General features: G+C 35.2%; 1 protein-coding gene across 7 annotated transcripts in view; it reads left to right on the forward strand.

Moving 5' to 3' along the window:
- THOC2 (THO complex subunit 2) overlaps window positions 1–23,936 on the forward strand; it is an 89,045-nt gene extending 65,109 nt beyond the window's left edge. For 2 of the 7 annotated variants that reach the window (XM_056808980.1, XM_016426630.2), the window contains 15 exons: window positions 1–142; window positions 603–760; window positions 1,780–1,908; window positions 3,212–3,343; window positions 3,433–3,617; window positions 4,143–4,327; window positions 4,594–4,696; window positions 5,760–6,193; window positions 6,384–6,442; window positions 7,944–7,979; window positions 17,480–17,617; window positions 17,932–18,001; window positions 18,091–18,245; window positions 19,610–19,693; window positions 23,107–23,936. In XM_056808980.1, the coding sequence (XP_056664958.1) occupies window positions 1–142; window positions 603–760; window positions 1,780–1,908; window positions 3,212–3,343; window positions 3,433–3,617; window positions 4,143–4,327; window positions 4,594–4,696; window positions 5,760–6,193; window positions 6,384–6,442; window positions 7,944–7,979; window positions 17,480–17,617; window positions 17,932–18,001; window positions 18,091–18,245; window positions 19,610–19,693; window positions 23,107–23,133 (2,037 nt within the window). In that variant the 3' untranslated portion in view covers window positions 23,134–23,936. Of the gene's footprint in view, window positions 143–602; window positions 761–1,779; window positions 1,909–3,211; window positions 3,344–3,432; window positions 3,618–4,142; window positions 4,328–4,593; window positions 4,697–5,759; window positions 6,194–6,383; window positions 7,255–7,943; window positions 7,980–17,479; window positions 17,618–17,931; window positions 18,002–18,090; window positions 18,246–19,609; window positions 19,694–20,383; window positions 20,423–23,106 lie in introns of those variants that run through there. The other 5 variants (XM_056808981.1, XR_008914558.1, XR_008914561.1 and 2 more) reach the window with 5 other exon arrangements.
- The last annotated feature ends 3,624 nt before the right edge of the window (window positions 23,937–27,560 follow it).

Consider the following 27,560-nt stretch of genomic DNA (forward strand, 5'->3'; position numbering starts at 1 on the left):
CCTCCAAATAAAAAGAAAAAAGAGAAGGAACGTTGTACTGCCCTTCAGGACAAGCTTCTCGAAGAAGAGAAAAAACAGATAGAACATGTCCAGAGAGTTCTGCAGAGACTAAAGCTGGAAAAAGATAACTGGCTTTTAGCAAGTAAGTTGATGAAATTAAAATGCATTTTCTCTACTTTTAAACTTGCAGGAGAGACTTTCTGATTTTAGAGGGGGTCTTCCTGTACCATGTTCTTGTGTTAACATTATTAGTTTAATTTTTTGTGGCTATTAATTTTGTAAATGTAAAATCTCAGTTCTGTGGTTCACAGAAATGTGAGATTTTTTTTTTAAATGGTTTATTTATGGGTAAGGGAAACATCATTAATGACGATTTACTTTATATTTTTCTTTGAATTTTTTTATTTGGGGGAAAAACTGTAAATAGAGGAGAAGATTGTACTGACTGTTAATGAGTTTCCCTCACATAAATTTTTGACTCCAATGATGGATTTGCTAGTATTTTGTACAGCAAGCCTGTAGTTTTTATAGGTATCAAATTTGCAATATTATTCCACTGAAAAGGCAGGATATATCACTTAATTTATCTCTTTCTTTTTTAGAATCTACAAAAAATGAGACCATCACAAAATTTCTACAGTTGTGTATATTTCCTCGCTGCATTTTTTCAGCAATTGATGCTGTTTACTGTGCTCGTTTTGTAGAATTGGTGCATCAGCAGAAAACTCTTAATTTTTCCACACTTTTGTGCTATGATAGAGTAAGTTCTTTATCTTACAACTGAGTTTCTTCCTATATGTCTGTGAATAGTATTTCTTACAAGTTTTATTAAAAAAAATTTCCTAGCATAATTTCAGGATCTTATAGTTTAGTGATGGGGCCTATCTATATTTAATGTCCTGTAAGTAGAATAAATCATATCTTTCCCTCAAAATGGAAAGCACCTCCACATACATACAGGGGAGAGTTGGTATGAGGACCAGTAAAACAAAATTTCCTTTCAGCTGTTGGTATTGATGCTTTTCTCTTTTTCTTAAAAATGTGTGCCTCTTGATAGTCAAATTACTGCTATATATTATCATGTTAGAAGCCAATTTTAGTTTCTCTGTAGTTCTCTCATCTTCTTGGTATCTTGAAAGAATTGCTCTTAGTGGAGAGTGACCATATCTGAAGTGATTTAGTATCTTATTTTTAAGGTGTTTAACACAGTGCCTGACATGTAGTAGGTACTGTATAAATGTTTATGACCTTTCTCTTGTATGTCTGAGTAAGAGTATATCTTTCAGTACTTTTCAGGCCCCTGCAATTTCATTGGGGTTGACAATTCTCTCTTTGATGTAGAGTAGTGAAACACTTTTGTTACCTAGAAGATGGCCATTGGGAACTGATGTTGCTGAAAAGTTAGTTACTTTCTTCTAACATGGTGGTGAAATCCAGGGCTAGTTGAACTAGTTTAGAGAGTAGCACTAGCTTAGGTATATACTTGAAGCCTTGTGAACTTTGGAGGACTCTCTAGTGCTTGTGCTTTATAGGAATTGCCTTCAGGAGCCCAGGATCATCACATGCCATGATGAGGCTTAGGGAGGTGTGAGAATGTATAAACGGGAAAATATTTTAGATTTAAACAAATTACTGCTTTAATTTATTAGGATTCATGATGATAATTTTTATTTCAAAAGATGTAAGAGGAAAAATTAAGTTGAATAAAGGCTTTTGGGAGAAGTAATTTTGGCTTTTATCCCAAATTTTGTGTTTCATATTTTAATAATTGGTTTGCAGGTTTTCTCTGATATAATTTATACAGTAGCAAGCTGTACTGAAAATGAAAGTAGTCGCTATGGAAGATTCCTCTGCTGCATGTTAGAAACTGTGACAAGGTGGCATAGTGATAGAGCAATATATGAAAAGGTATGAATTTTATCTTAAACTTCACATGTAATATGAGTAGTTAAAGCTGTCAATGTTTATTCAGTTACAAGTTGATTTTAAGGTTTATCTTAGGCATAGGAAAACCTGAGCATAGTTCCTTCACTGCACATATGTTTTTGTACGTATTTTGATTAAATGTAGTCAATGGTATGTTACTGAGCACTGAAGTACCCATTAGGTATTTCTGTTGTGGGGTACTTCAATTTTAATGAGATATAGTATCTTTTTAATCAATAGTTCTATCATTGAATAAAACCTTTATATTAAAACCATCTAGTATTTAGACATCTATTTTTCCCTTTAATGGTATAGTTTAATAACCAAGTGTCATTTTTTTTTTGTTCCTTGGAAAACTGAGTTTTATTTCTCCCTATTAGATATTTTTACCTGGATGTACTTTAGGCACCTCAAGCTCACCATGTCCTAAAAAAGAATTAAATATCTTTTCTTCCAAACCCACACCTCTTCCAAACTTCAATATTCCTTTCAAGAGCACTACTACCCTCTTTATCACCCATTTTCACAATTTTATGTGGGACATCCGTAACTTCTCATTGTATCTATGCAGCCAATCACTTGTCAAATTTTGTCATTTTCTACCTCCGTAATATGGATCACTTGTACCTTTCTCTTTACTCAAATGCTTAATTCCCTAATTTAGGACTGCTTCAACAGACTGTTAGTTGGCTTTTTTGCACCTCACTCTAATCCATCCTCTGCAAAGTTGCCCAAATTATTGTAGGTCTTACCTGCCATATTACTCTCTTAAGTAAAGTCAGTTGACTACCTGTTACCTCTAGGATCAAAATACAAACTCCTCTAATACAAACTCCTCTATTTGGCCCTTTGCAGTCTCTTCTTATCTTTTCTACCCCTGTTGGACATTATTCCTACTTGGCTTTCTTAAAGTTCTTCACACACATACCACTCTTATCTCCTCTCTCTATACTTTTGCATTGTACTGTTTCTTCATGACTGATGTATTTTGTCCTCACCTTTGCCTAAGAGAATCTTTATTAGACTTAGACTTCCCTGATAATTCCCTTCACTTTTACTTACTAGTGCATTTTTCTCAAAATGATCTCTTTTCCATTTTACACACACACACACACACACACACACACACACACACACACACACACACACACACACAGTCATACAGTTTCCCCTCACTAGATTTTAAGTTCCCTGGGGGCAGGGTTTTCAGTTTTATTTTGGTATATAAAATAGTTGGTGCTCAATAAATGTTAGCTGATTTATTTTATATTGATTCCCTTCTTAGGAATGTGGAAACTATCCAGGCTTCCTTACAATTTTACGGGCAACTGGATTTGATGGTGGAAACAAAGCTGATCAGTTAGACTATGAGAATTTTCGGCATGTGGTGCACAAGTGGCATTATAAACTAACAAAGGTAAAAATGCAAGTTGTGATTTTCAAAGGCTTAATTTTTCTTAGTATTGATTTAAATTGTCAACACAATTCTTAAAATCTGTATTTTAGGCATCTGTGCATTGTCTTGAAACGGGTGAATATACTCACATCAGGAACATTCTTATCGTGCTGACCAAAATACTTCCTTGGTATCCCAAAGTTTTGAACCTGGGCCAGGCTTTGGAACGAAGAGTACATAAAATCTGTCAAGAAGAAAAAGAGAAGAGACCTGACCTATATGCATTGGCTATGGGGTAACACAATCTTATTATAAAGTGATTTATGAAATTAGATAACAGAAGGATGTTGAAGACTTTGAAATGTTTTACAGTGGTGACGTTTTATCTTCTGACTTACTTCGGGAGATTATGAGATCCTATCCCCACAGGCTGGTGAGAATTGTCACTTCCAGTTATCAGCTTCTGGTTTATACTGGATCATTGTGACAGTTTCAAAGTCATATAAGATGTCTTGGTTTTGGGAGCTGAGGGAAGGATCTAGCTTTACCACAAAGTGAATTAGCAGTGCTTTTATCTAACAGTGAAAGAAAAAACACAGTTTTAGGTTGAGTTTCATTGTTTATATCTTGAGGGTTTTTTAAATTTTAGAAGTAGGATACAAAGAAACTTAAGTCTTTAAAGACTTTCAGCAATTTTAGGGTTGAGGGTGGAGGGAAAAAACGTTTATATTTTGAAAGGTAAAATGTTGTACAGTAGAATGAGACCCTTTTTTGTACCTTGATTTTTGTTTGTGTATTTAACACTTTGTGCGAATTTCAGCTATTCTGGGCAGTTGAAAAGTAGAAAGCCATACATGATACCTGAAAATGAATTCCACCACAAAGATCCTCCCCCAAGGAATGCTGTTGCTGCCACTGTACAAAATGGGCCCGGTGGTGTTGGCCTATCTACATCACTCACAATAAATGCAGCTAAATTGGAAGAAAGCACTACTGAGGAGACTGGTATGCCATTTCTGTAGAAAATTTTAAGTAACCCCAAATTAGGTTAAACATTTGGTTCGACAAACTAATAAGTTGACGTGGTGGATTTGTGGTGGTGTTTTGTGACAACTTTGTAGCAGAGAGCATCTAAGCATAGTGTGAGATTATAAGGTTGTTGCTGCTTCATAGCTGTCTATAGCCATATTCTTGGAAAAATGTTGTTTAATGCTGCCCCTGAAGTATAGGGACTTTTCATATAAAGTCCAATTTTTTTTTTCTTATTTCAGATAAAGGAAAGGAGAAGTCTCAGGGTGCTGTGAAAATTGCCAATAAAGCTGCCAATTCAACACCAAAAGCGACTCCAAATAACGGGAACAATGCTTCTAATAGGTAGGAGCTCTCATTACACTCTATGATATTAATTCCTGAATTCATATTTAATAATTCAATAAGGAATTATTGATAGAGTATAATCTTAAAGCTGCTAATAGATTTTGCTTTGGAATGGTGTGTGGCTTTTGCCTTAGGCACACTGATTATCACACCGAGTCATATCTTTTGTTTATTCATGCAAGTATTTCTTTTCTCCAGGGTTGGTGGACCAGTCAGAGAAACGTTTCTTTAAAGTTATGTATATACATTAAGTTTAGTTTCCAGTTAATACCCGCTGTTGTAAACTTGTCATTTAAGAATTTCTTGAACCTATTTTCGATTAGGTATGACAATGTTATTCAGTGGAAGGAGCAATGGCCCTGGAGTCAGGACCCGATTTCAAATATTTTCTTTAATGTTTACATACCATCTGTATGACTTTAGGCAAATCACTTAATCTCTCTGGGCCTTAGTAGCATCCTCTGTAAAACTACAAAGCTGGATTACATGGCCTTCCTTCTAGGACTAGATTTATGAGATTTATTTTCACTCATTTAATTTATTTATTCATTCGTCTGTTATTTAGAGTATGTAGATAGATGAGAAATATAGTCTAGAGCAGTGATGCCGAAACTATGGCACAGGTGCCAAAGATGGCAAGGAGAGTGCTCTCTGGACATGCACATCATCTGGCAAAGGGACTTGGGTGGAGCTGCTCCCCTCCTCTCCCTCTCTACCAGACCTGATGACATTTTTTCACATTCCCTGCCTCCTATGCCCAGCAGCCCAATGAGAGCACTTTCTCCCTTCTCTATGTAGGGGTTTGGGGAAGGGGAAGCAGGGCACACAATCTCTAAAAGGTTCTCCATCACTGGTCTAGAGGCTAGACTATTGGCCTTGGAGTCATCAAAGTTTTGTACTTTACATAAATTAGAGATTAGATGGGGGGGGGGAGGGGTGTGCGCCAGTAAGAACAGACAACCTACAACTTTTCATTTGCTTGAATTGTAAGATTACGTGAAGATGTTTCCTTTTTATTGGTCAGAATTAATTTTTCACTCTTATGTTTTTATCTCTGAAGCAAAGTGACTAAAGAAAATGACAAAGACAAAAGTGGGAAAGAAAAAGACAGAGATAAAAAAGAAAAGACTCCAGCTGCCACTCCAGAGGCCAAGGCACTTGGTAAAGATGGTAAAGAAAAACCAAAGGAAGAGCGGCCAAACAAAGATGATAAGGCAAAAGAGATCAAGGAAAAAACACCCAAATCTGACAAGGAGAAGGAAAAATTCAAGAAGGATGAAAAATCTTCTAAAGATGAAAAATTCAAGACAGTTGTTACCACCACTGAATCAAAATCAGCTGTAGAAAAGGAAAGAGACAAGGAACCATCCAGAGAGAAAGATGTAGCGAAGGAAACGAAATCCAAGGAAAATAATAAAGGAGGAGAAAAGACACCAGTTGCTGGGTCCTTGAAGTCACCTGTTCCCCGATCAGAAACATCAGAGTCTGAAAGGGGCAAGTTCAAGTTTATTAATATTTGCATCCTGTTATTTTACTAGATTTCTTCTGGGTCTCTGTGCCTCATGATATAATAGCTTTAATAAAGAAGTGAATACTTAATGGCTTTAAAAAATGTAATTGGACAAAGTAGTAAGTAGAAATACTTTTTTCTAACTGTGATTTTTTCCCCCCCTCTTTCTAATAGAACAAAAACGCCGCAAACTTGATAGCCACTCTTCTCCATCACATTCCTCAACAGTAAAGGTTAGTATAGCCTGAGGAAGGCAGCGTCCATGTTAGGCTCACCTGTTTGGAATACCAGTGTCCCGACTTCCTTCAAGTCTTGTGCCTTCATTGGAGCCACTGGAGGTTTTGTATTGCATTACACAATGCATTCCTTGTCTGTATTGGTGGACTTTTTTTCTGTTGCATATTTTTCTTAATAAAACTTCAAGGACCTAGCACAAATTTGTAAATAGTGTTTGCAAAGTGCAAGAGAAATTTTACCCAGAAGTGCCTTATTGTTTTAAGCAGTCCTTTTTTTTGGAGTGCAATGGTAGCTACAAGCAAATGAGTCTTGGCAACAGAATGGAGCCTATTTTTTTCTGCATTCATATTGAAGAATATATAGTACCGAAGACTTCCTGGATGATACGGGATAAACAAGATACCTCTGAATTCATCAGGCTTCTTGATGAGCATCATACCGATGTGTGCCTTTCTAAGAAGGAATCTTGAAAGGAGTTCCATTTTAAAGTCTCCTTGGTGATCAGTTCTCCTGTAGTTGTATATATTCAGTGAGCATGCAGCTTCTGTTGTGTCTTCCCTTGGAGGTTTGTTTATATCCATTGGGTTCCCAAGATGTTGAACCCAGCGTTACGATAAAAGCAGATGTGGCATCCAGTCCTACCACCCAGCAAAGAGAAACCTCAGGCATTCAACTGCAGCACAAAATCGTGGGTGTAGCCTTCTTGAAGACTCAGGGTAGCCATTCCTTGCTCCATGTTTAATTTTAATTCTAAATCATCTAAGTTCATGGAATCTTTGAATTTGCAGTACGTTGAACCTTTAAAACTGTAAGTTACTAATTCTTCATCAAGAGCACTGTGGTGGAATACCGTGATTGCTATTTTTTTTTTTTCTGTGGGAGGCATAAGGTTCACTGTTTTTATGAACTTTGGAAAAAAAACGTGATTATTTTTTACACCCCCCCAGTATAAAACTGCTAAGTATTTTTGATAGGATGAATAAAAAATATGAATACTAAATATTGTTACCTTTTAAGTGAATTTTAAAAGGACATGTGGAATAAGACTTCTTCCACAGTATTAACCTCCATTGTTTTTTAAACTTTTAGTAGAAAAAAATGGATGTAATATTTTTCCCACACCCATAAGCCTCTAAAAATGCTTATATTTTAAGTGGGGGTAGAGGAAAATGATTGGCATATATTATTAAATTATTGGGAGAAAGTGGGAGGAATTTTCACTTGTCAAATTGGGCATGAAAAATTTTATCTTTTGATATCTCACATAGTTTTTTTTCTGTTTTTGTTTTGTTTTTGTTTTTTCTCTTGTTTTCTTTTTCCTTTTTTCCTTTTTTTGTTTTTTTGTTTTTTATATTGATATTCACGTGATAACATCACTAGATTTATTCCCAGAAAAGGAGTAGCTGGTTTGTTTCAAGGTTACAACCATACTTCCAAGTTTCTCGGGATTTTGAGAACTATTCCAGCTCACCTGTCATCTCCATTCATTTTCTACAGGACAACCTCAGCGAGCTCAAGGAGTCATCGACAAAGGTTTGAGTCTTTTAAATCATCTTACTCTGATCAATTCATGATTAAATCAGTGTGGCTACTATCTTCACTGATGTATATTGTAGTCTGTCTTTACCTTTTCATCTTGTTGCCCTTCTTGTTCATGTTTTTTTTCCTCCTAAACCCTCTATAAATTATCTACCCAACATGCTGGCTTAGATGACTGAGAATACAAAAGAGTTTTTTATTTCGGTGTTTAATAGACACCTTATTTCTCACCTCTATCATTGAAAGGGAAGCTAATAAACATTTATTAAGGGTCTAATATGTACCAGACACTATGCTAAGCACTTGGCAAACATTATGTCATTTAATTCTCACAATGACTTGGAGGTAGGTGGCTATTTTTATCCTGATTTTATAAGTGATTAAACTAAGGCAGAGGTAATATTTGCACTAGCATTGTCTTGGTTGTACATATGTTAGGATTGATATGAAAATATGCCCACACATATAAAAGTATATTAAACTTTGATATATTTAATATTATGAGCTTGCCACTAAAATGGGTTAATATTTTGCAAATGAGCCATTTTAATATGCCATCGTTCTTACTTCCTTCTAGAGACAGATTTTTTTTTGGGTTGGGACATCCCAGACTGGCAATGCTCTGACTGGTTCTTAAAAGAGCAGCCATTCTAGAGACCCAACCACTCCCAGGAAACAAGTAATCTCATTTTGTACAAATACATAGTCTTTTACCACCACATTCCCCATTTTTCTTAATAGTAATATGGGAAGGCTAAGGAATTTAATTATTAAAAATAACTTTTCCAGAAATGTCTTTCAGCTCACGTGTATTTAAATTATCACTATTAACTCCTTGGTATCATTCATATAGTCTTTAAAATTTTGCAACTGATAGTGAAATGATTTGCTCCTTGCATATCTTATTCAAGGGCATGTTTTAGCACTGTAGTTTGTTAAGCTTTTTAATGCATTAAAAGTTCAGCTTAAAGTTTGATAAGAGTACTTTCTCTTTCTGGGAGACTATTAGGAAAGCCTCTTGAAAGAAGGACAATTGCACATTGGAGCTAACTCTAGCTGCTTTGGATTTGTAGCTATAAAATTAAATGGCTGTGCTGAAATTGGGTAGATAAAACATCTTGATCTTGAAGGGTTTTAATAAAATAAAGTTCTAAGGATGTGATATGATAAACAAGGGAAGTTTATCCTTGAAGACTATTTGAAAGAATTAATGCATCTTCAGAGAAGTACAAATATTATGTTAATCCAGAAAAATATTTTTTATCATTATGTTAATAGTATTGTGGGTATTTTATTTTAAATTTATTTGTAAAATTAAGTAAAGGTAGATTTATATCTTGTAGATTCTTATATATATTTATCTCACATTATGTTTTATTGGGTACTTTACCAGGCAAGTTTAGCAGATTAACAGCAAAGTTTTCTCTCAAAGTCACCAGTGTAAAGTAATGAAGTTAATAGTTAAATAGTTTTGTGTAGTACTTTATATTTTTATCCAAGAAATTTCACATTTTAATCTCATTTCATCCTCATAGTGACTCTGTGGGGGTCGATAAGGCAGGTACTATTTGACAGATGAAGAAACAGACATAGATACAGATGTTTATTAAGTGTCATACAGCTCAGTTAATGGTGGGACCAACTCCTAATTTGTGATGCTAAGTACATACACACACATACACACTCACTGTCTTCTTATACATATACATTATTTTTCTGCTTTTAAAAAAATGGCAAAGAGAACTGGCCTTTTCAAGGAGTCTTAGCTCTGCTCTTTAATTAGCTATAGGATCTTGAGCAAATTATACTGCTTCTTAATGATTTACTTTAAACAAAGTTTTATCATGAGGATATTACTAAAGGCTAGAGATTGAAAGCTTAAATTCTGGTGTCAAACTACATATAATACGACATAGTCAATATATACATGAACCATGTATATATCATTTCACTATCAGACATTAATTTCCATAACTTATAAGCATGAAGCACTTAAAGTTCCATTTCCTAGAAGAATTAGTGAATACTGAACTATTGCTCCTAGGAGATATTCAGAGATAGTTTTCTGTGAGCCTTATTTGCTTTTAACACTTTCTAGATTGGCCTCACCTACAGACTAGTGAATTTTTCTTTTCTTCTAATGGATGTGTACTGGATTGGAGATTCTTTAACATTTTTTCTTGGCCAACAGCTCTATGACTTAGGCCTGGATGAAACTTAGCTAACTCATGTATTTTTTATGTAAGGCACATCTCAGCCTTTTTTGTGCTTAGGAACATTAGACAGCACTTCAACTTGGGAGTAATTTTCAACAGTGAAATCACCAACAAAACGTACAAAAATGTGAAAAAAGCACTAGTAGAACATGAAAAGGACACTTCTGGGGATATTTGCATTGGGCTTGAAACACATTGGCTGTGGTACCCTCAACAAGTCACTTAACTTCTGTTTGTTTTTGTTTCCTCTATGTAAAATAAATAATAGTACCTACTTCACAGGGCTATTGTGAAGATCAAATGAGATATTTGTCAAGTACTTAGCACAATGCTTTAGCACTTAATTAATGCTTCTTTCCTTCTTAATTCTTTCTTTAGAACTAAGTCTGCAGATAATGTCCACTGGAAAATGCTAATGAATAGTTTTAAAGCTTGTTTCTTACCTGTGGTGGTTTTCCATTTTCCTATCCTTAATATTTTCATCTATTTCTGTGAATAACTTTAAAAAAATAGAAGTTCTTTATTTTTTTTGGCACAATGTTTTATAAATATGAGTCTTCTTAATGTATTTTCCCATTACTTATATGTTGTTTGAGCTAGCTAGTAGGTAAGGATTCTTTTTGGTCCTAAAATGCCAAAAAGCTACTTTGTATGGATCTCAGTTCATTGATGTAGGTATGCTCTTTTAACAATATAAATTAAAACCCACCCGTGCTTTTTTCTTAAAATTAAAAAAAAAACCCACAAACAAGCAAACCATTAATACTCGCTGCCCCTCCCTATAGTATTTTGTAAAAAAGAAGAAACATAAGAAAGCCAACTGATATACAAATGACCTTGTCAGACAGCATATATAACATACTTGCTTCTGATCCCTCAACTAACTGAGAAGAGAGGGAGGTATGTTTTATCATCTCTTTTTTTAGGACCTATATGAATCATTATTATTAGAGTTCAGCCTTCAGTGTGGTATTTTTTTTTAAACCCTTACCTTCCATCTTGGAGACTCTAAGGCAGAGGAGTGGTAAGGGCTAGTTAATGGGGGTCAAGTGACTTGCCCAGGGTCATACAGCTGGGAAGTGTCTGAGGCCATATTTGAACCTAGGACCTCCCATCTCTAGGCCTGGCTCTCAATCCACCGAGCCATGCAGCTGCCCCCTGGTATTTTTATATTATTGGATTTATTCTGCTTATTTTGTTGCCAGTTTATATGTCTTTGTTTATTTCTCTGAATTTCTCATAATTGCCATTGTTTATAGTGTGATAGTTTTTTATTCTCTTCACCTACCACAATTTATTGAGACATTTCCCAGTTGATGGACCTTGTTTTAGAACAGTATTCCAACCTTCCCTTCTCCTGAAAGATAGGCTTAAAGGATATTGAGACTCCTAACTTTGTTGGCTCAACAAGCTAAAAACTCAGACTATCAACATTACTTTCTTGTCTTCAATAGAGTTGCAGACATGAGGCTCACTCTTGAGTGTGGCCTGACCCAGATTAAAATATAATTGGAAAATATTTAGTAACATTAAAAAAATAATAATAAAACATAGATGTCATTTCATTTTAAAACTAAGTCATATGTGGCCTGTAAGGATCCTTATGTATGATTTGGTGGTCTCTATTTCTATTTTAGTTTGACACAACTGGTCTTTTTGTATAAGATAGTCATGGGAAGTTCCAGGGCACTCTGATAATTGGCTGGCAGATTACAATGGGAGTAACTCAGGCAAGAGATCTTCCCTTGCCTGAAACAACTACTCAGGATATCCTCAATGCTTGTTTTTGTTTTAATAGCCTTCTTATATGGCTTTTGTTAACTTTGTTGAATGATCTACAAGTTTTTTATTTGGTTCCAATATTAATTCTAAACTACCACAACACTAAGTTGCACAGTGGATAGAGTGCAGAGCCTGGAGTCAGGAAGACTCAACTTTGTGAGTTCAAATCTAGCCTCAGATATTATTTAATAGCCATTACCCTGGAAAAACTTAACCTTGTTTGGTTCAGTTTCTCATCTGTAGAATGAGCTGGAAATGGAAATGGCAAACCATTTCAGTATCTTTGCCAAATAAACCCCGATAGGGTTATAAAGAACTGGATGTGACTGAACAACAGTAATCCTAACACTGGTCTGAGTCAGGCCCAGCCCAGAACAGGCATCCACACTCTTTCTAGATTTTTGTGGCTATGAAATGTGCTGTTTTGTTTACGTGGCCTTTCTTCTCCTCACCCTATTTCCCAGCTTTAATCCCCAGGGTGGTATCTTTCCTCCATTCAAAACACCGGGTCAAAGGGTCTCAAACATTAATTGATTTTGGTCAATGTTCCATATTGTTTCCTAGAAAGATTGTTTTTTTTTCATGGCTCTGACCAGCAATGTAATACTGTACTTCTTATCGCATAGTTCCTCCAACACGAACTCTTTTTGTCATTCATTCACTTTTCTAGGTGTGAGGAAAAGCCTAAGAATTATTTTAATATGTATTTCTCTTATTAATTATTTGAGGCATGTTTTCATCTTGTTTTTGATTAAAGTCAATAGGTTGTTTTTTTTGTTTGTTTTTTTAAATTTCAATTTCATGTTCAATTTCAATTTCTTTCCTTCGCTTTCCTCTCCCCCATCCATTGTAAGGTCAAGAGAAAAAAAAAAACCCCGTTAGAGATGAATGTATGGATACACACATATATTTATACACACACATATAAGTTGAGCAAAAAACCCCTCCCACTTTAGTTATGTTCTCACCTCCCAACAAAAGGGAAAACAAATCACGTTTCTGTTAACTTTATCTGGAGAGAGCATATTTCATTATGAAAAATAGGTATTTCTTAATTGTCACTATACTAAGTGCTAGCAAAAACAGTACCTTTTCACAGTTTAATAGGAGAGATCCTAGGCCATTATGATTTTCATTTTTTTTTTTGAAAACTGATCATGTCTACTCTGTACAAAGCACTGTTTTAAGGATACAAAACCAAAAGCAAAACAGTCCTCATTCCCCAAGGAATTTACATTCTGGGTGGAGTGGTTGCCAGAATTGAGCCCAGTGCCTGGCACGTAGTAAGGTAAGCACTTAGTAAATGCCTATGGATGAACTGACTTTAATGTTACCTGGGTATTATTGTAGCAACTAGGTTGGCCTTCTCTTATCCCTCTCTCATAATATACAACTAGCCCACTTTCTTTTCTAGTCCTGTTTCTTGTATAATCTTTTTTGCACTCTTTGCTTGTAATCAGTTAGCAATTTTTTATTAAATGCTTGTTAATCCCTTCATCCAGTTCACACTCTAATTGTAGAGACAAAAAAGTACACATAAAATGTATACAGAATAGAAAGTTAGTAAATACATATAAACCTTGTACATACAAAATAGTTAATATAAAGTTACTTGGGAGAAGGGCCCTAGACAATGGGACGAGTTTATATTTATTTTAGAAGCAACCAATGAAGTTGGCTGAGTAAGGGAGTCACGTGATCAGATCCATTCCTTTGGCAGCAGCAGTATGTGATTATTATAAGAGCATCCTAATTGTTCTCTTAAGTGAGAGGCTTAAATTAAGGTTGTAGTTGCTTGAGGTAAGAGGTTGGATATATTGAAATGTGTGAGAAATGTGAATTATATTGTGAAGGTAGAAATGGCAAAATTGAAATATGTAGGATGAAGCAAAATGAGGAATCCAGGATAAGGCCAAGATTATGAACCTTAAACATTGAAAATATGGCAGTATCTTTGCCAGAAGTATGGAAGTTTGGAAGAGGGGATAGTTTGAGGGTAAGGTAATAAACTCAGTTTTAGACATGTTGAATGTCAGATGTCAGTTTGAAATGTCCAGTAGATCTTTGATGATGAGAGAGACTGGAACTAGATATATAGGATCAGAACATAGGCAGCAAAACCCTTGGCAGTTGATGTGATTACCAAGTGGAGAAAAAAGTCAGAGCAAGGGTCCTTAAATTTTTTTTTTTTTTGCATTATTTGGATGTCAGTGAAATTGAAGATGATTTCCCCCCCCCCCCCCCCCCCCATCAATGTATCCATGTCAATCTTAGGGAATCTATGTGCCCCCAGGATAAGAAGCCTCTGTTATAGATGGAGAAGAAGGCTTAGAATGGAACCCAATATATTGCATCTACCATGTTATTCCATTATCTTTTGGATTACCTGCAGTTTAAGTTAGTTGGTGAATAGCTATTTTGGTTAAGTATTCTTTAATTTCTCCTTTGGGTAAAAGCACTAGACTGTTAGTTCAAGGAATGCTAAATGAGAATAATAGAATTTCACAAGGTCTTTTTAGTTGACATCTAGTCTAATCCAAATTTTGATAGTTCATCTGAATTTCAGCAAACATTTTTTTTTTTAAAATTTTTTAAATTTTGAGTTCTAAATTCTCTTCCTTATTTATTCTCACCCATTGAGAAAGCAAGAGAAATACAAAACTCATCACATATATGTAGTCATGCAAAATAAATTCTTCCATTAGACTTGTTGCCTCACCCTACCCAAGAAAGAAACAAGCAAAAAAAAATGCTTCCATCTACATTCTTGAATCTTTTCACTTGCCTTTCTGGAGGTGGATAGAATGTTTCATCATGAATCCTTTGGAAATGTGGTTCGTTGTGTTGATCAGATTTCTTCAGCCTTTCATAAATTGCGTTTACATTATTATTTTTCTTGTTCTGTTCACTTCATTTTGTATCAGTTCATACAAACTTTCTTAGGATTTTCTGAAATCATCCTTTTCATCATTTCTTACAGTACCATGGTATTCCATCATATTCCTATACCATAACTTGTTCAACTATTCCCCAATTAATGGGCAACCTCTTAGTTTCTAATTCCTTGCCACTACAAAACAAGCTGCTATGAATGTTTTTGTACATATGGGTGCCTGGAACAAGGAAGTATACTTGGCCCTTATATTTCTAGGAGAGGATTGCTGGGTCAAAAGGTACAGGCAAACTATCTTAATAAAGTCACCCTGATAACCATTTGGAAATGATAGAGAAATATCAACTGGGAGAAAGGTCTCTAGAGACACATTTGGGATTTCCATCCTTCCTGTTCTGTTTAATGTTTTAATTAGTGAGGTGGATAAAGATATAGATTGATAATATAAATAAAAACAACACCAAAAAAAATAAACTGAACTTATTTAATTGCAGTGAATGCTTTATTTTGGTCCTGGAGAACAGATGATAAAATAAATTTCTGTATTTAGGCTGCATATGCTACTCTACAATAGTCTCTGTCAGTCCTGTTTAACTATTTCCCTTTGTTACAAAGGGTAGTTTGGTTATAGTGTATGTGTGTAAATAATTGATGTTAAAGAAAAAAGGAATCAACAAGATTTTTGAAAAGATACAGATGATCTACTTTTCAGTTTTTTTGTATATTTCAAAGCCAAGTGGATAGCTAGCAGAATGTACAACAAAATTAGGGATGCATTAAAATTTTAATGGGTTTGAACAATGGGCTAAATCTAAATGAAAGAGAAAATAAAGTACTATGAATTTTTGTACGTAGGTTAAAAATAATCTCCTTTGCAGGAACAGGGTAGGGAAAGAGGTTTAACAGTCATCCATGTTAAAAATGACGAAGTAGGGCAGAGCTTCATGGATTAGTAGTTGAGAGCCAGACCTAGAGCAGGAGGGCCTGGATTCAAATATAGCCTCAGACACTAACTAGCTGTGTGACTGGGAAAGTCACTTAACTCCTATTTCCTAATTCTTACCACACTCTTCTGCCTGGAACCAATACACAGTATTGATTCTACAATGGAAGGTTTGGGTTGGGGGCGGGGGGAAGACTCGGGGATTTTTGTTGAGTACAGGCTTACAAATGATGGATGCTAAAAGTCATAGGATATATTAGGATTAATTTATAGTGCCTGGAACAAGGAAGTATACTTTACCTTTATTAGAACACATCTAGAGTATCATTTACAGTTTTGTGCACCACATTTTAAGATAGGTCTTGATAAACTAGAATGGATTCAGAAGAATTTTACTAAAGGTTCAAAACATATTAGAAAGAGTTGAAAGAATTAGGAGTATTTAGTAAAGAAAAGACTTGGAGATAGCAATGTATATGTTTCTAAATATTTGAAGTATTGTAATATAGAAGAGATCAGACTTATTCTATGTAAGCCCAGAGAGCCCTTTGAGTTGAACCAGTGGATGCAGGTTATACCTAACTAAGCAAATTGTTTTGCTTGTTAAAAAGAAACTATCATAATAGAGCTCTATAAAATGGAATGGCTTATCTGCAGAGTTAGTGAATCCTACATTACTGCAGGTGTTGGAGCAGAAAATAGATGACTAATCTTCAAAGGTGTTAGAGAATGAAACTCACTTCTTTCTAATGCTCAACTGTACCATTTTATGAGTTTTTGAACTTCTAAACTGATGATTTTTAGATAAAATAACAGGCTTTCATTTGGATATATTTCCCAATAATTAAAAATATAGATAGATTAGAAAGCTAAATTATAAAAGTAAAGTCAGGTCCTATTTATTTGTGTTTAAGCTTATATAGGAGGTACTTTGATTCTACATCTTCCTTGTCTGCCTTTTAGTTATTTTCTTGTTTCTTAGTACATTTGCAAGAAGGAAGGCAGAAACAATGAATTGTCATTTTCAGTATTTGAGGAGTTTGTTTCTCCAGACTGAACTTAATGGGTGATTTTCTGGGTTTCCTAGAGCAACCAAAAATGTCTTTTGCAGCCATTTGTATGCTTATCTGGAGACTTCAGAGTTTCATACAGTTGAGGCCAGATGGTCTGTACATTTGTGGGGGGGGGCATTTCATGCAGGAGGAGGAATAGCTGTTTTATGGTTTAGTTGTACTTGTTGTAATCATTTTAAATATTTTAATCAATGTGCCATGTTCAGTTTTTCTTCCTTAACTTTTTACATGTTTAGGAAAACTCAGTATCTTCATATTGATTTTTAAAAATTGGTGTACTGGGTCTTCCCTAAGTCAACAAATGGTCATCTTGAAGTAAAACTACCAAAAAGATTCTAGTTTGAGAATCTGTTAATGACAATCTTTAGTTGTAATATATGTAGGTCAAATCAGTTTACATGGAAACTTGTCAAATGTTAAGAATTGAAGACTTTTTGGTAATCTATGCCAAGGCTCTCTTCAGTTACTCTAGTCTAGAGACCTGGCTAATTTAATTTTTCAACTCTGAATCTAGCTGTCTTCCACTTACATTTTTTTAAAAATACTGGGAACCTCTAATCTTTAGCAATATTTCTTCAATTTCACAGCACTACATTAATCACACTACTCCAATACTGTCCAAGAGTAAGGAGAGAGAAATGGAAAAGAAAGATTTGGACAAGTTAAGGGAAAGATCCAGAGAGAGAGAGAAGAAAGAGGACAAGGACAGGAAAGAGCGGAAAAGGGTTAGTGACCTTTTTAAAAACCTATTTTGGAAAACCGACATATAACTAGAGCTTAAAAATAATTGCTTTGTCTCATAAGTCATTTACTTTTTTTAAATTGGTGGAATAGCCATTGTGTTGTATTAAAATACACTTCAGGACTTTTAATCTTTTATACTTGGCAACAAGGAACTTCAGCTTAGTAAGTCAATATTGGCTTTAATAATTTAAAAAGCCAATTCTAATAAGTGAAAACACTAGGATAGAGTACTAGTTGTTATTGATAGCTTGTCACAAGTTTTATATGCTTACACCATAATTCATCTTTGCTTTAGGATCATTCAAACAATGACCGTGAAGTGTCCCAGGACTCCACCAAGAGGCGTAAAGAGGAAAATGGAACAAGTAGGTAGATTTTTCAAATTCATTTGTGAGCATCCCCAGACTGAAGACTGAATAGAAAAGGGCTTTCATCATTTTCTTTGCAATTTTAGCTGGTGCTTCAAAACATAGTAAAAGTGAAAGTCCATCAGATTCTCCTCGTTCAAATGAGAAGGAAAAAAACAAATCTAAGTCTTCAGGCAAAGACAAAGGCACCGATTCCATTAAAATGGACAAAATGGAGAAAAGCTCTTCTGGTAGCAAAAAGGTAAATTAAAAAACAAAGAAAAGTATATTTCAGGCTTAAAAATAAGTCCTAGGATGACTTCAGGGAGTTTTTATTAGTTTGCTACTCAAATAGTCCTTTTTAATGATCTGTTTAAAATGTCAGCGAATTCAAAGGATGCAACATTCTTTTTGGGGGGGATGAATTTAATCATTATTCTATCTCAGATTGTCAGGAAAGTTAGTCTATATGAAAGTAACTCCTGGGATTTTTTTGTTTTTGTATCCTTACTCCCTTTCACTCAGTTGTCACTGTTCCCTTGTAATTCCTTCATCATATGGTGTATTTTGGTTTTTTTTTTTGTCTTCTCCAGAATATCAGATTGTATTTATCTGTATTACCTTTACCATAGCCCTGTGGGTTATGCAGTCAGGAGTCTTCAATAACTATCATTTAAAATAAATTTTGGTAGCTTCTACAGATTATGTGGAAGATCTTAGTTTGTTTATAGTAAAGAATGATGTATTTCAAAATTCAGTAGAGAGAAGTCATTCTTGTACCCAGTGTTATATAATTACATATATACACCCCTTTAGTATGGATTACTCAAAGGATCTGTGGTTTCTGAACAACCAGTGATTTCATCTCTAAATCTATGCATTAGTACAGAATTCCCAAGGTATTGATTGGCCCAAGCACACTGAGATTAACCGACTTGCTGAAGGCCATGAAGCTGAACCATCAGAAATGAAGTTTTGAAACTACATCTTCCTAAATAAATACAGGCCTAAATTTCTGTCCTGTGGACAAGAGCTGTGAAGCATGAGGCCTACAAAACCCTTTAAGTGCAACCTGAACCAGATGAAAATGTATTTGGAAAGCAAAACTACAATAAAATGCAGATATTATTACATTTTATACACATGTATAATGGAAATTAAATTGCCTACTGTCAGGAAGAAGAGGGAAAGAGAAGTTGGAACTTAATCTTAGGAAATCAGTGTTAAAAATTGCTTTTACATGTAGTTGGGAAAAAATTAAATCTTATATTTTAAAAAACACATAGATAATACTACATTTTAAAATGAAGTCAGCCTGCAGGGATCCTTATGTCTAATTTAGTGCCTCCCATTTATATTTGAATTTGTCACCAGCGCTCTAGGCCATGCTGTCTACCTCATTGAGATTACATAGTAAATCTCATCTGTCAAAAATAGGTAGGTGAATGTTTTTTGCAAATGTATAATTTTTTGCAGTTTTATGCTAAGCTCTAGGTGAACTTTTTAAAGTGACAAAGAGCTTTTAAGTAACTTTGGAAGAAAATCTCATATGAATTATATCAAGGTGGCTTACCGGGTGACTCCCATCTTTGTCCTTTGCATAACTTATTCTAACACTCCTTGTAGGATTCTCGGCATGATAAGGAAAAAACAGAGAAAAAAGAGAAACGGGACAGTACAGGAGGAAAGGAGGAGAAGAAGCAATATCCTGTATGTGTTTAATGATACTGTCACTTAATGTAACAGAAAGCATTAATATTGTTATGGTTTTTCAGAAAATGATTCACTTTTAGGTATGTATGGCCCATACAAAAATACTTCCTTCCAACCATGTTCACAAGCATATAAGCTTGGATACTTGGGGTGTAACAACACCCTGGAAGGTCTGTGGCTCCCAGACTCTGTTTTGTGTAGTCAAGAGAAGTGAAAATTCATTGAGGGTGTTCACTGTTTTAGGACAGTGTTGTCACTACCATTTGGATGAGAATAGCTGGCCTTTATGTAGCACTTGAAGGTTTGTGAAGCTCTTGTTATCTGATTTGATCCTCACAACAACTCTGGGAGTTTGGTGCTATTATTCTCATTTTATAGGTGAGGAAAACAGGCTAGGAGAGGTTGTGACTTGCCTAGGGTCACCAGGGCTAGTGTTTTGAAGGCAGGATTTGAAAAAGACCTTTTTGACTCCAAGCTCAGCACACTATCCACTGTGCCACCTAACTGCCTTGACAAGAAAGGGAAGAGGAGAAAACCCTGGGTGGTAAAGGGCAAGATTTGTAAATGCCAGCAGAGTGGAGCTAGTTGTAGGTTGGGGTCTCCCAGAGTGGTCAAATGTGCTTATTGGTGAGAAATAGGCTATTTTTTTCCAAACTTGTTTTCCTTAATGATAAATCTACTCATAAGTCTTCAGACAAGCACAGATAATGAAGACTTTCAATCAAGGTGAGAGTTTGCTGTCCTTCTTTCCCTTTCAAAGCATAAAATTATATTTTGGTGAAGGTTTTTTTGGCCTGAAAAATAGGACTATTGGAAAATTCTCCAGCACTACCACTGATTCTTTTGAGTATAAATATGAAACAAAATTTGTCTTGATTTTAAAACCAATTTTTTCTGATTGGCAATAGTTTCAGCTCCATTTTAAAGTTTTATTTTTTTAAAAAAAGATTTAAAACTCTTAAGATGTATACAAAAAAGTCTTTAAGTTCACCCAGCTCTGGTTTTTACCATCTCTGTATATACATACTCCACGAAAAGCTTGGTTTTCTTGGATATATTGTACATCCAGTAAGTTCCTGCCACTTCTCATTGATTGCCAGTCTTATCACAGGCCCAACATTTAATTCTTAATTTTTACTTGTGAGCATGATTTAACTCCCCTACTAAAGCTCAAGTTTTTTAGGATAGGGACTGTCTTAATTCCCCTTTGTAAGTGTTCCCCCCACTTCTACCCCTCCCCCAGTAACAGAACCTTACACTTAGTAGAAATTTTAGAAGTTAATATTTGGTAATAAGAGTTTCAGAATTAAATATATGGTTTGTTTGAGTTCTAGAATTTAAAGTAGTTTATGAAGACAGTACAGTAAGTAATGCCTTAGTTTTCCAGTATTGTTGGGGAATAGTGTTCCACATAGTGGATTTCCCTGTGAATGGATATATTCTCTTAAGTTTAGAATATCTTTTCCATCCTGTTTGATTTTTCTATAGCACTGCTGCCACCTATTCTTTATTTGATCTTTACTTTAGAGGAACCGGCTCATCCTAATGACTTATTAGCAGTCCTTGAAAAGTTCATTCTTTTTCTGTCACCAAGTAAATGAGAACAGGGTCTTAGCTCTTCTTCCAAAGAGTAGATATAAAAGAACTCATCTTATTGTATCTTAAGACTACCGTCTACCTGTAGTCAACTCCCAAACCCGTGTGTCTAGTTTTGTGTATCCAGGGGGTATTCACTTTGCCACAGAATCTGAGAGTTGAAAGAGACCATAACTGGTTATGTGGTTCAAAAGATAAAGAAAAGCAGGTACCTGATTATGTGGTCAGTCAGTCTCTGCTTGGAAAGGGAGGAAGAGGAATCAATCACCTCTCCTGACACTTTTGGATAGCTCTGCTTCTTTAGGAAGTTTGTCCTGATATTTGTCCTTAATTTACTACTTTGAAACTTTTCTTAGAGCTTCTGGTTCTTCTCTCTGGGGTTCTACAGAACAAGTCTGATATGTGCTCCAAATAATAGCTCTTCACATGTGAAGACAATTATCATGTTTCCATAGGGTCTTCCCTTCTCCAACCTAAACATCTCCAGTTGTTTCAACTGATTCTCTTGTGACATTGACTCAAGACTCATCACCATCTTGGTTGCCCTCCCTTGGACACTCTCCAGTTTATCAGTGTCCCTAGACTGGCAGAAAATTTTTTAAGTGCTCAAATTCTTTAATTCAGTCCAAGGTCAAATTAGCTTATTTCAGTTTGCTGACTTAAACTTGCATACCCACCAAACCCCTTCAGAGTATCTGCTTTTTCTCACCATGCTTCCCTTGTCTTAGACTTGTGATGTTGGTTTGTTTTTTGTGTCCAAATGAAAAACTTTACATTTATTCCAATTAAATTTAATCTTTTTAGATTCATCCCAATGTCCTGACCTTTTAGATCTTGACATCATCCACTTTATGTCTAACATTGCTATTCCTAACTTTTTGCCGAGATGGTGAAGTCTCCTTTTTTTCTTCAAACCTAAATCTTCTATACTTTGATTTTTCTTTCTACATCCTTGCTTACCAAATACAAAATCCTTTTGTATTTGTCTACTATCCTCTCATCTACCACTGCTAAAACCTTGGTCTAGGTTCTCATTGTAAGCTTCCTATCTTGTTATATGATCAAACATTTACTTGCCATGTATTATGTGCCCAGTGTGATACTCACTTCTTTGGGTCCAAATACTGATGTTAACCAGATGCTGTGCGAAAAGCACAAATGGGAATTATCTGTTTTATATGAATAAAATATGTAAACTCAGTTTTCTTTAATAAAATTTTGTGTTTGATATTAACCTCAAATTCAAGAACTCAAGTATAGTTGAGCTTATAGGCTTTTCTAAGCCAATTTTTATAGTTCTGAGACTTGCTTATTTAAAGCACTATTAAAACATTACACTTGTACAAAGTTAAGTTTTCTTTTCCCCTTCTATATTTATTTCATTGATGTTCATGAAACCTGCATCTGACAGCTGTCTAGGAGATTTACTTAGGTTTTGTTACTTTGGGCTTCTTATCTTTTCTGATCTTTCTTTGGAAAAAAGTGAAATTATGGTGACACTTTTTGCCTCCTGTGTTCTTGGGGCCCTATTTTAGACATTTGTTTATCATGTAGGGCGAGTTCCTTTTTTATTGGGCTTGTTCTGTTTATTTTTGGCAAATATCCCTTTGGAATATTTTATCTGAGAATATTCTAGGATTTAAAAAAATATATAATTCTACTACATTGTTGTTTCATGCTGTTTTGATACGCCTTGGCATTCTAAATGGCTCTAGTGGCTTTTAATACTGAAATAAAAGGAAAAAAATTGTTGAGTGTATTTCCCATCTCCCCCACAACCCATCTTATCAGTGTAATCTCTTTGTTTCTTTCAGGTGAAATGGAAAGATTGTCATCTTTGACCAGAAATGTCTTTTCCTAAGTAGATGGCACAGAAATTTGTGAACAAAGAGGACCCATCTACATCTCCTTAAATTATTCAGTTTTCTGCTTTATTTTCCCCATGCTGAAAACCTAAAAATTATTGAGTTGTGCATTTCTGTATTTTAACTTGTTGCTTAGATTGGTTCTTCCACATTTATTTTCAGTACATGGCTGAAAGTGTTACTTATTCCCTATTTTTTTTTAGCACAATGTGCTGCAAACAGTTGCCATGGAGCAAATAAGGAGGTTACATGTATACTAGAATTTCAGTTTAGATTATCTAAATACTGCCTGGGTTTAGTCATTCTGTCAATTTTCAATGCATTCTTTTTATTGTTGGAAACAAAATAAACAGCAGCTGTTTAACCCTTTTGAAGTTACCTCATTGAAAACTCCGTTTTTATTTCTTATTTGACCTGTTTTTTAATATCAGTGACTAAAAGCCAGTGGGGAGCACTGTTTCATGCAGTCCTTAGGAATTCTTTGTTTATTATGTGTACAACATTTAAATTTGTTTTTAAAGAGAAAAGTAATAAGTTCAGCTGTCACTTGGCCCCATAACCTTTTCCTTTGTCCATGCTGTTTTTAAATAAATTGGGAAAAATGAATCCCTCAAAAAAACCAAAATAAATTTAAGCTTCATTCAGTTCTACAGCTACAGGAGCTTTTTATCACTAAACTCTAGTCCAAAAAGTTTCATAATGGCATTAAAAAATTTTTTTTAATCGACTGAATTCTACCAGTGTAACCTTTTTTTCTAAATAAACAATAGTTTTCTCAATGAGTTGTAAATCATTGTGTGTATTGTTGCTTTCTCAGTAAAAGGTGGGTCCAGGTAACCTTGTATGCACCTCTTTATATAGTTCTCTTATTCCTACTTGTCTCCCGTTCTCTTCTCTCATTGGAAAGTACCTTTTTAGCATTTTTTTATTTGACGACTGTGGAAATCAGAGTAATTTGAAAGAGTTTGTTAATCTGTGTAATGATGTGTTTGTTCTTAATATCTTGGGACCAGAAATTTATTCACATTGAAACATGTTGAGAAGAACAAAAAGTACAACAAAGGCTCAAAACATTAAGATTAGGTGTATTACTGAGATAAACTACTCTAAAATCTCAAGGAAAGGAGAGATGGTTAAAGGAATTATGATATGGAAAAAAATCAGATGAAGAAAAAATATTTTATGAGAGGTATTATAATGAAGCTTATACTATATACATAAGACATCAAAATAGCTTTATATTGGCATTGAGATCAAGTGCCTGGCTATTTTAAATTCTCAAAGAAATAAGAGTTCTGAGAAGGAATTTCAGTTAATGACTTTGGGTCTCTGACACTGAGTATCTTTCAGGCTTACTTTTGAGTTTGGACTCCATTGCTACTAGTTTCCCTGCCAAAATGATCAATAATACTGGGCGAATAATAATTAGCATGTCTTTATTCTTAAGATATACCAGCTATTACAAAATTCTTTTGCCAACAACTTTTTGGTCATTGGGTGTGCGTACTGGGAGTAAATTAAGGGCAATACATGTCCGAGTTGAGGGATTGTGGAAAGCTATACAGGTAAGTTGGGCTGTTAACAGGGAGCACCTAAGGAAATTGAGTCTAGAACCCTTCTGTCTGTTGAGTCTATACTGAGTACAAAAGTACTGAGGTTTTCTGCGAAGACACATGTGAAGTTAAACATTTTTATGTTATTTGCTAAATGACTGGTATAGTAGGGGTTGAAGAGAGTGATAATTATGGGTCAGTGTATTTTTGTGGAAGAGGTGGGCCTTTAAGGATGCTTAGGAAGGACAGGAGGTGTGAAGATATTCTGAGAGAAGTGAAGGCAAACTAAACAGGCATGTAAGACTTTGGAAATAGCATAGGAGACATAAAATGGATTAATTCATCTGGCTGGTTGGTCTTCTAGAAAGAATGGAAGCCAGGAATGTAAAGTTAGTATGAGACTGGATTGTGTAAGGCCCTGATTATATGCTAAGCAACAAACAAACAAATAAATAAATAAGACCATGGAGTTGGGTTTGGCATAAACAGGTTTCAGTAAGATTAATTTGTTATGACTAGGATGGATTGGTTATTGCAATAATCTATGTGATGATCTGTACTTAACACAGTGGCAATGACAAAGGGAAAGAAACTTTGATAGTAGTCAGTGACTGAATATTGAAATCAAGAGAGGATAGAATCAAGGGAGAAGTTTCTAGAATGAGTAGAATGGTGGTACCATACCATTGATAAAAAGGTGAATTGGGAAGTGAAGAGCTGGAGATTCAGAACCAAGAGCTCAGGAAAAAGAGGGAAGCACTGGTACAAATAAATCAATTTTAAAAATATTTGTGTGAGGAAGGGGAGGTGTGATCAAGATGATGGAATAGTTTGTATACTATGCCAAGCAAAAATCTTTGAAAGAAAGAAATAGTTCTGCACTGTTCTGGATTTAAAGGAGAATCCATAAGATAAGACTGTCTCATGAAATATCAGAGTTTAAATATTTGAAGGTCTGAGGGTTGAGTATAAGCCAATTCAAAAGCAGGTAAATGAAAACAGGTGGTGGTTTATGGGTGAGACCCAAAAAACAGCTAGCATAAATAAGCACTTTGTAGAAGGTTTGCAGGGTACTTAATCCTCAAAACAACCACTGGAATTAGATTCTAGTTTCTGATTTGAACTCTGGTCTTCTTGTTTGCTGGCAATGTAACATATAAGGCAAATAGCCACAATAGATGTGCATTCTCTGAGCAAGGGTCTCCCAGAATTTCATTTCCTCCTTCAAAATGGCATATATGGGTCCTGGCAGGAGGCCAGCATTCAGTGGTGGTGGTAACAAGGGCAGGGAAAGGGAGAGACATAGCTTTAGTTTCAAGAAAATAGCCTTGCTAGTGGTAAACATGGTAAGGGAAGGCATTAGGACCAAGTGGTGTCCTAATCAGTATTTATTAAGCATCTACTGTTTTCCAGGTACAAGTACTGAACTGCACCTTGTTCTTGAGTGATTTGCCATGCAACAATACTTCCTTTTTAATTGGTATTTAAGTGAAGTGTAGTGTAAGACCCCTGTCAGAAAGAAAACAATAAATACACAAATGGAAGGGCATTTGAGGTGAGATCTAATAATGTGATCCACAAAGAATTAGAAAGAAGTGGGAGACTCAAATTTGGTACTCCAGAAGCTCTACTCCTTATAAGGATCAAAAGATCTTATTCTCTTATGCCTCCTTATGAATGAGACAAATTCAGAAGACCGGTTTTAGTAAACACCAACTATGTGCCAGACACTGCTAAGTTCTGGGGAAAGACTAAAATAACAAGGAGCACAACATGAGTTAAAATTTCTAAGAAAGTGTTAAAAAAATGTGTTCCTTACGCTAAGAGGTGGAGGGAGGAAAGATGGAACCACAGTTATTTAAGCAGGGTGGAAGGCATAATTTTTTTCCTTTTTACCTACCTAACTTTACGTACATGTATCTTGTCTAGCTATTTCAAGGAAGTGGTGACTAAAAAAGAAAAGGCTAAAAATGAATACGAAATAAAAGGCACACACCTAGCAATAACTTTTTATATGAATGGATTAAACAATCCAGCAAAACAAAAGTGGCAGAATGGCTAAGAAAATAAAATCCCACAACTTGATGTATGTAAGGAGCATATTTTTAAAATAAGGAGAGATGCACAGAATGAAAAAAGTTAAATAGGGTAATAGGTGAGAAAGGTTGATGCAAATCAATGGCAAGAGCCTTCAGGGAGATAAGATTACCTCATAAACTAGAGTGGGGAAATGAAGGAAGAGATAATTACTAGGCTTACAGTTGATAAAGAAGGGGGAGAAGTAAAAGCTTTCAGTCTGGGTGGCCCTTTTAATTTCAATGAACTTTGGAGTTGGAAGAGGTTAAGTCACCACCACCATTAACCCTATAATCTTGTGGGGAGAATAAGGAGAGATGATTTGAATTCTGCTTCCCCCTCTTGTTTCCCCAATAACAACTATTTTATTATTGGTGCTATGATGTCTGAAACTTATTGGAATATTTGGAACTCAAAGGCCCTGGGTCTCCTTGGGCCCCATGTGAATTTAAGGGAAAATAGTAGTCCATTTTTGGAAATGAACAAGTACCAAAACCACCAATTACTTAGGGCCAACTCCTTTGAACAAAGTATTAAGTAACCTAGCATGGCACAAGGGCAATGTCATCAAAGATTTATGGCCAGAGAAGGTAGGCTAGGATGAGATATAACCAGTGGGCAACCCCCTGCCCCCTTGGTGTCCACACCAGCATCACACCAAACATCAAGGAAACTTAATTAAGGCCCCTGTGTTCGTTGAACCCCCTGACACCTATTTATGGTAGCATATAGTCAAGATTCACCAAGTATGAAATGGTATTAATGCATTATTTC

The sequence above is a fragment of the Monodelphis domestica genome, chromosome X (assembly GCF_027887165.1).
Source record: "Monodelphis domestica isolate mMonDom1 chromosome X, mMonDom1.pri, whole genome shotgun sequence".
In the NCBI taxonomy this organism is placed as follows: Eukaryota; Metazoa; Chordata; class Mammalia; order Didelphimorphia; family Didelphidae; genus Monodelphis; species Monodelphis domestica.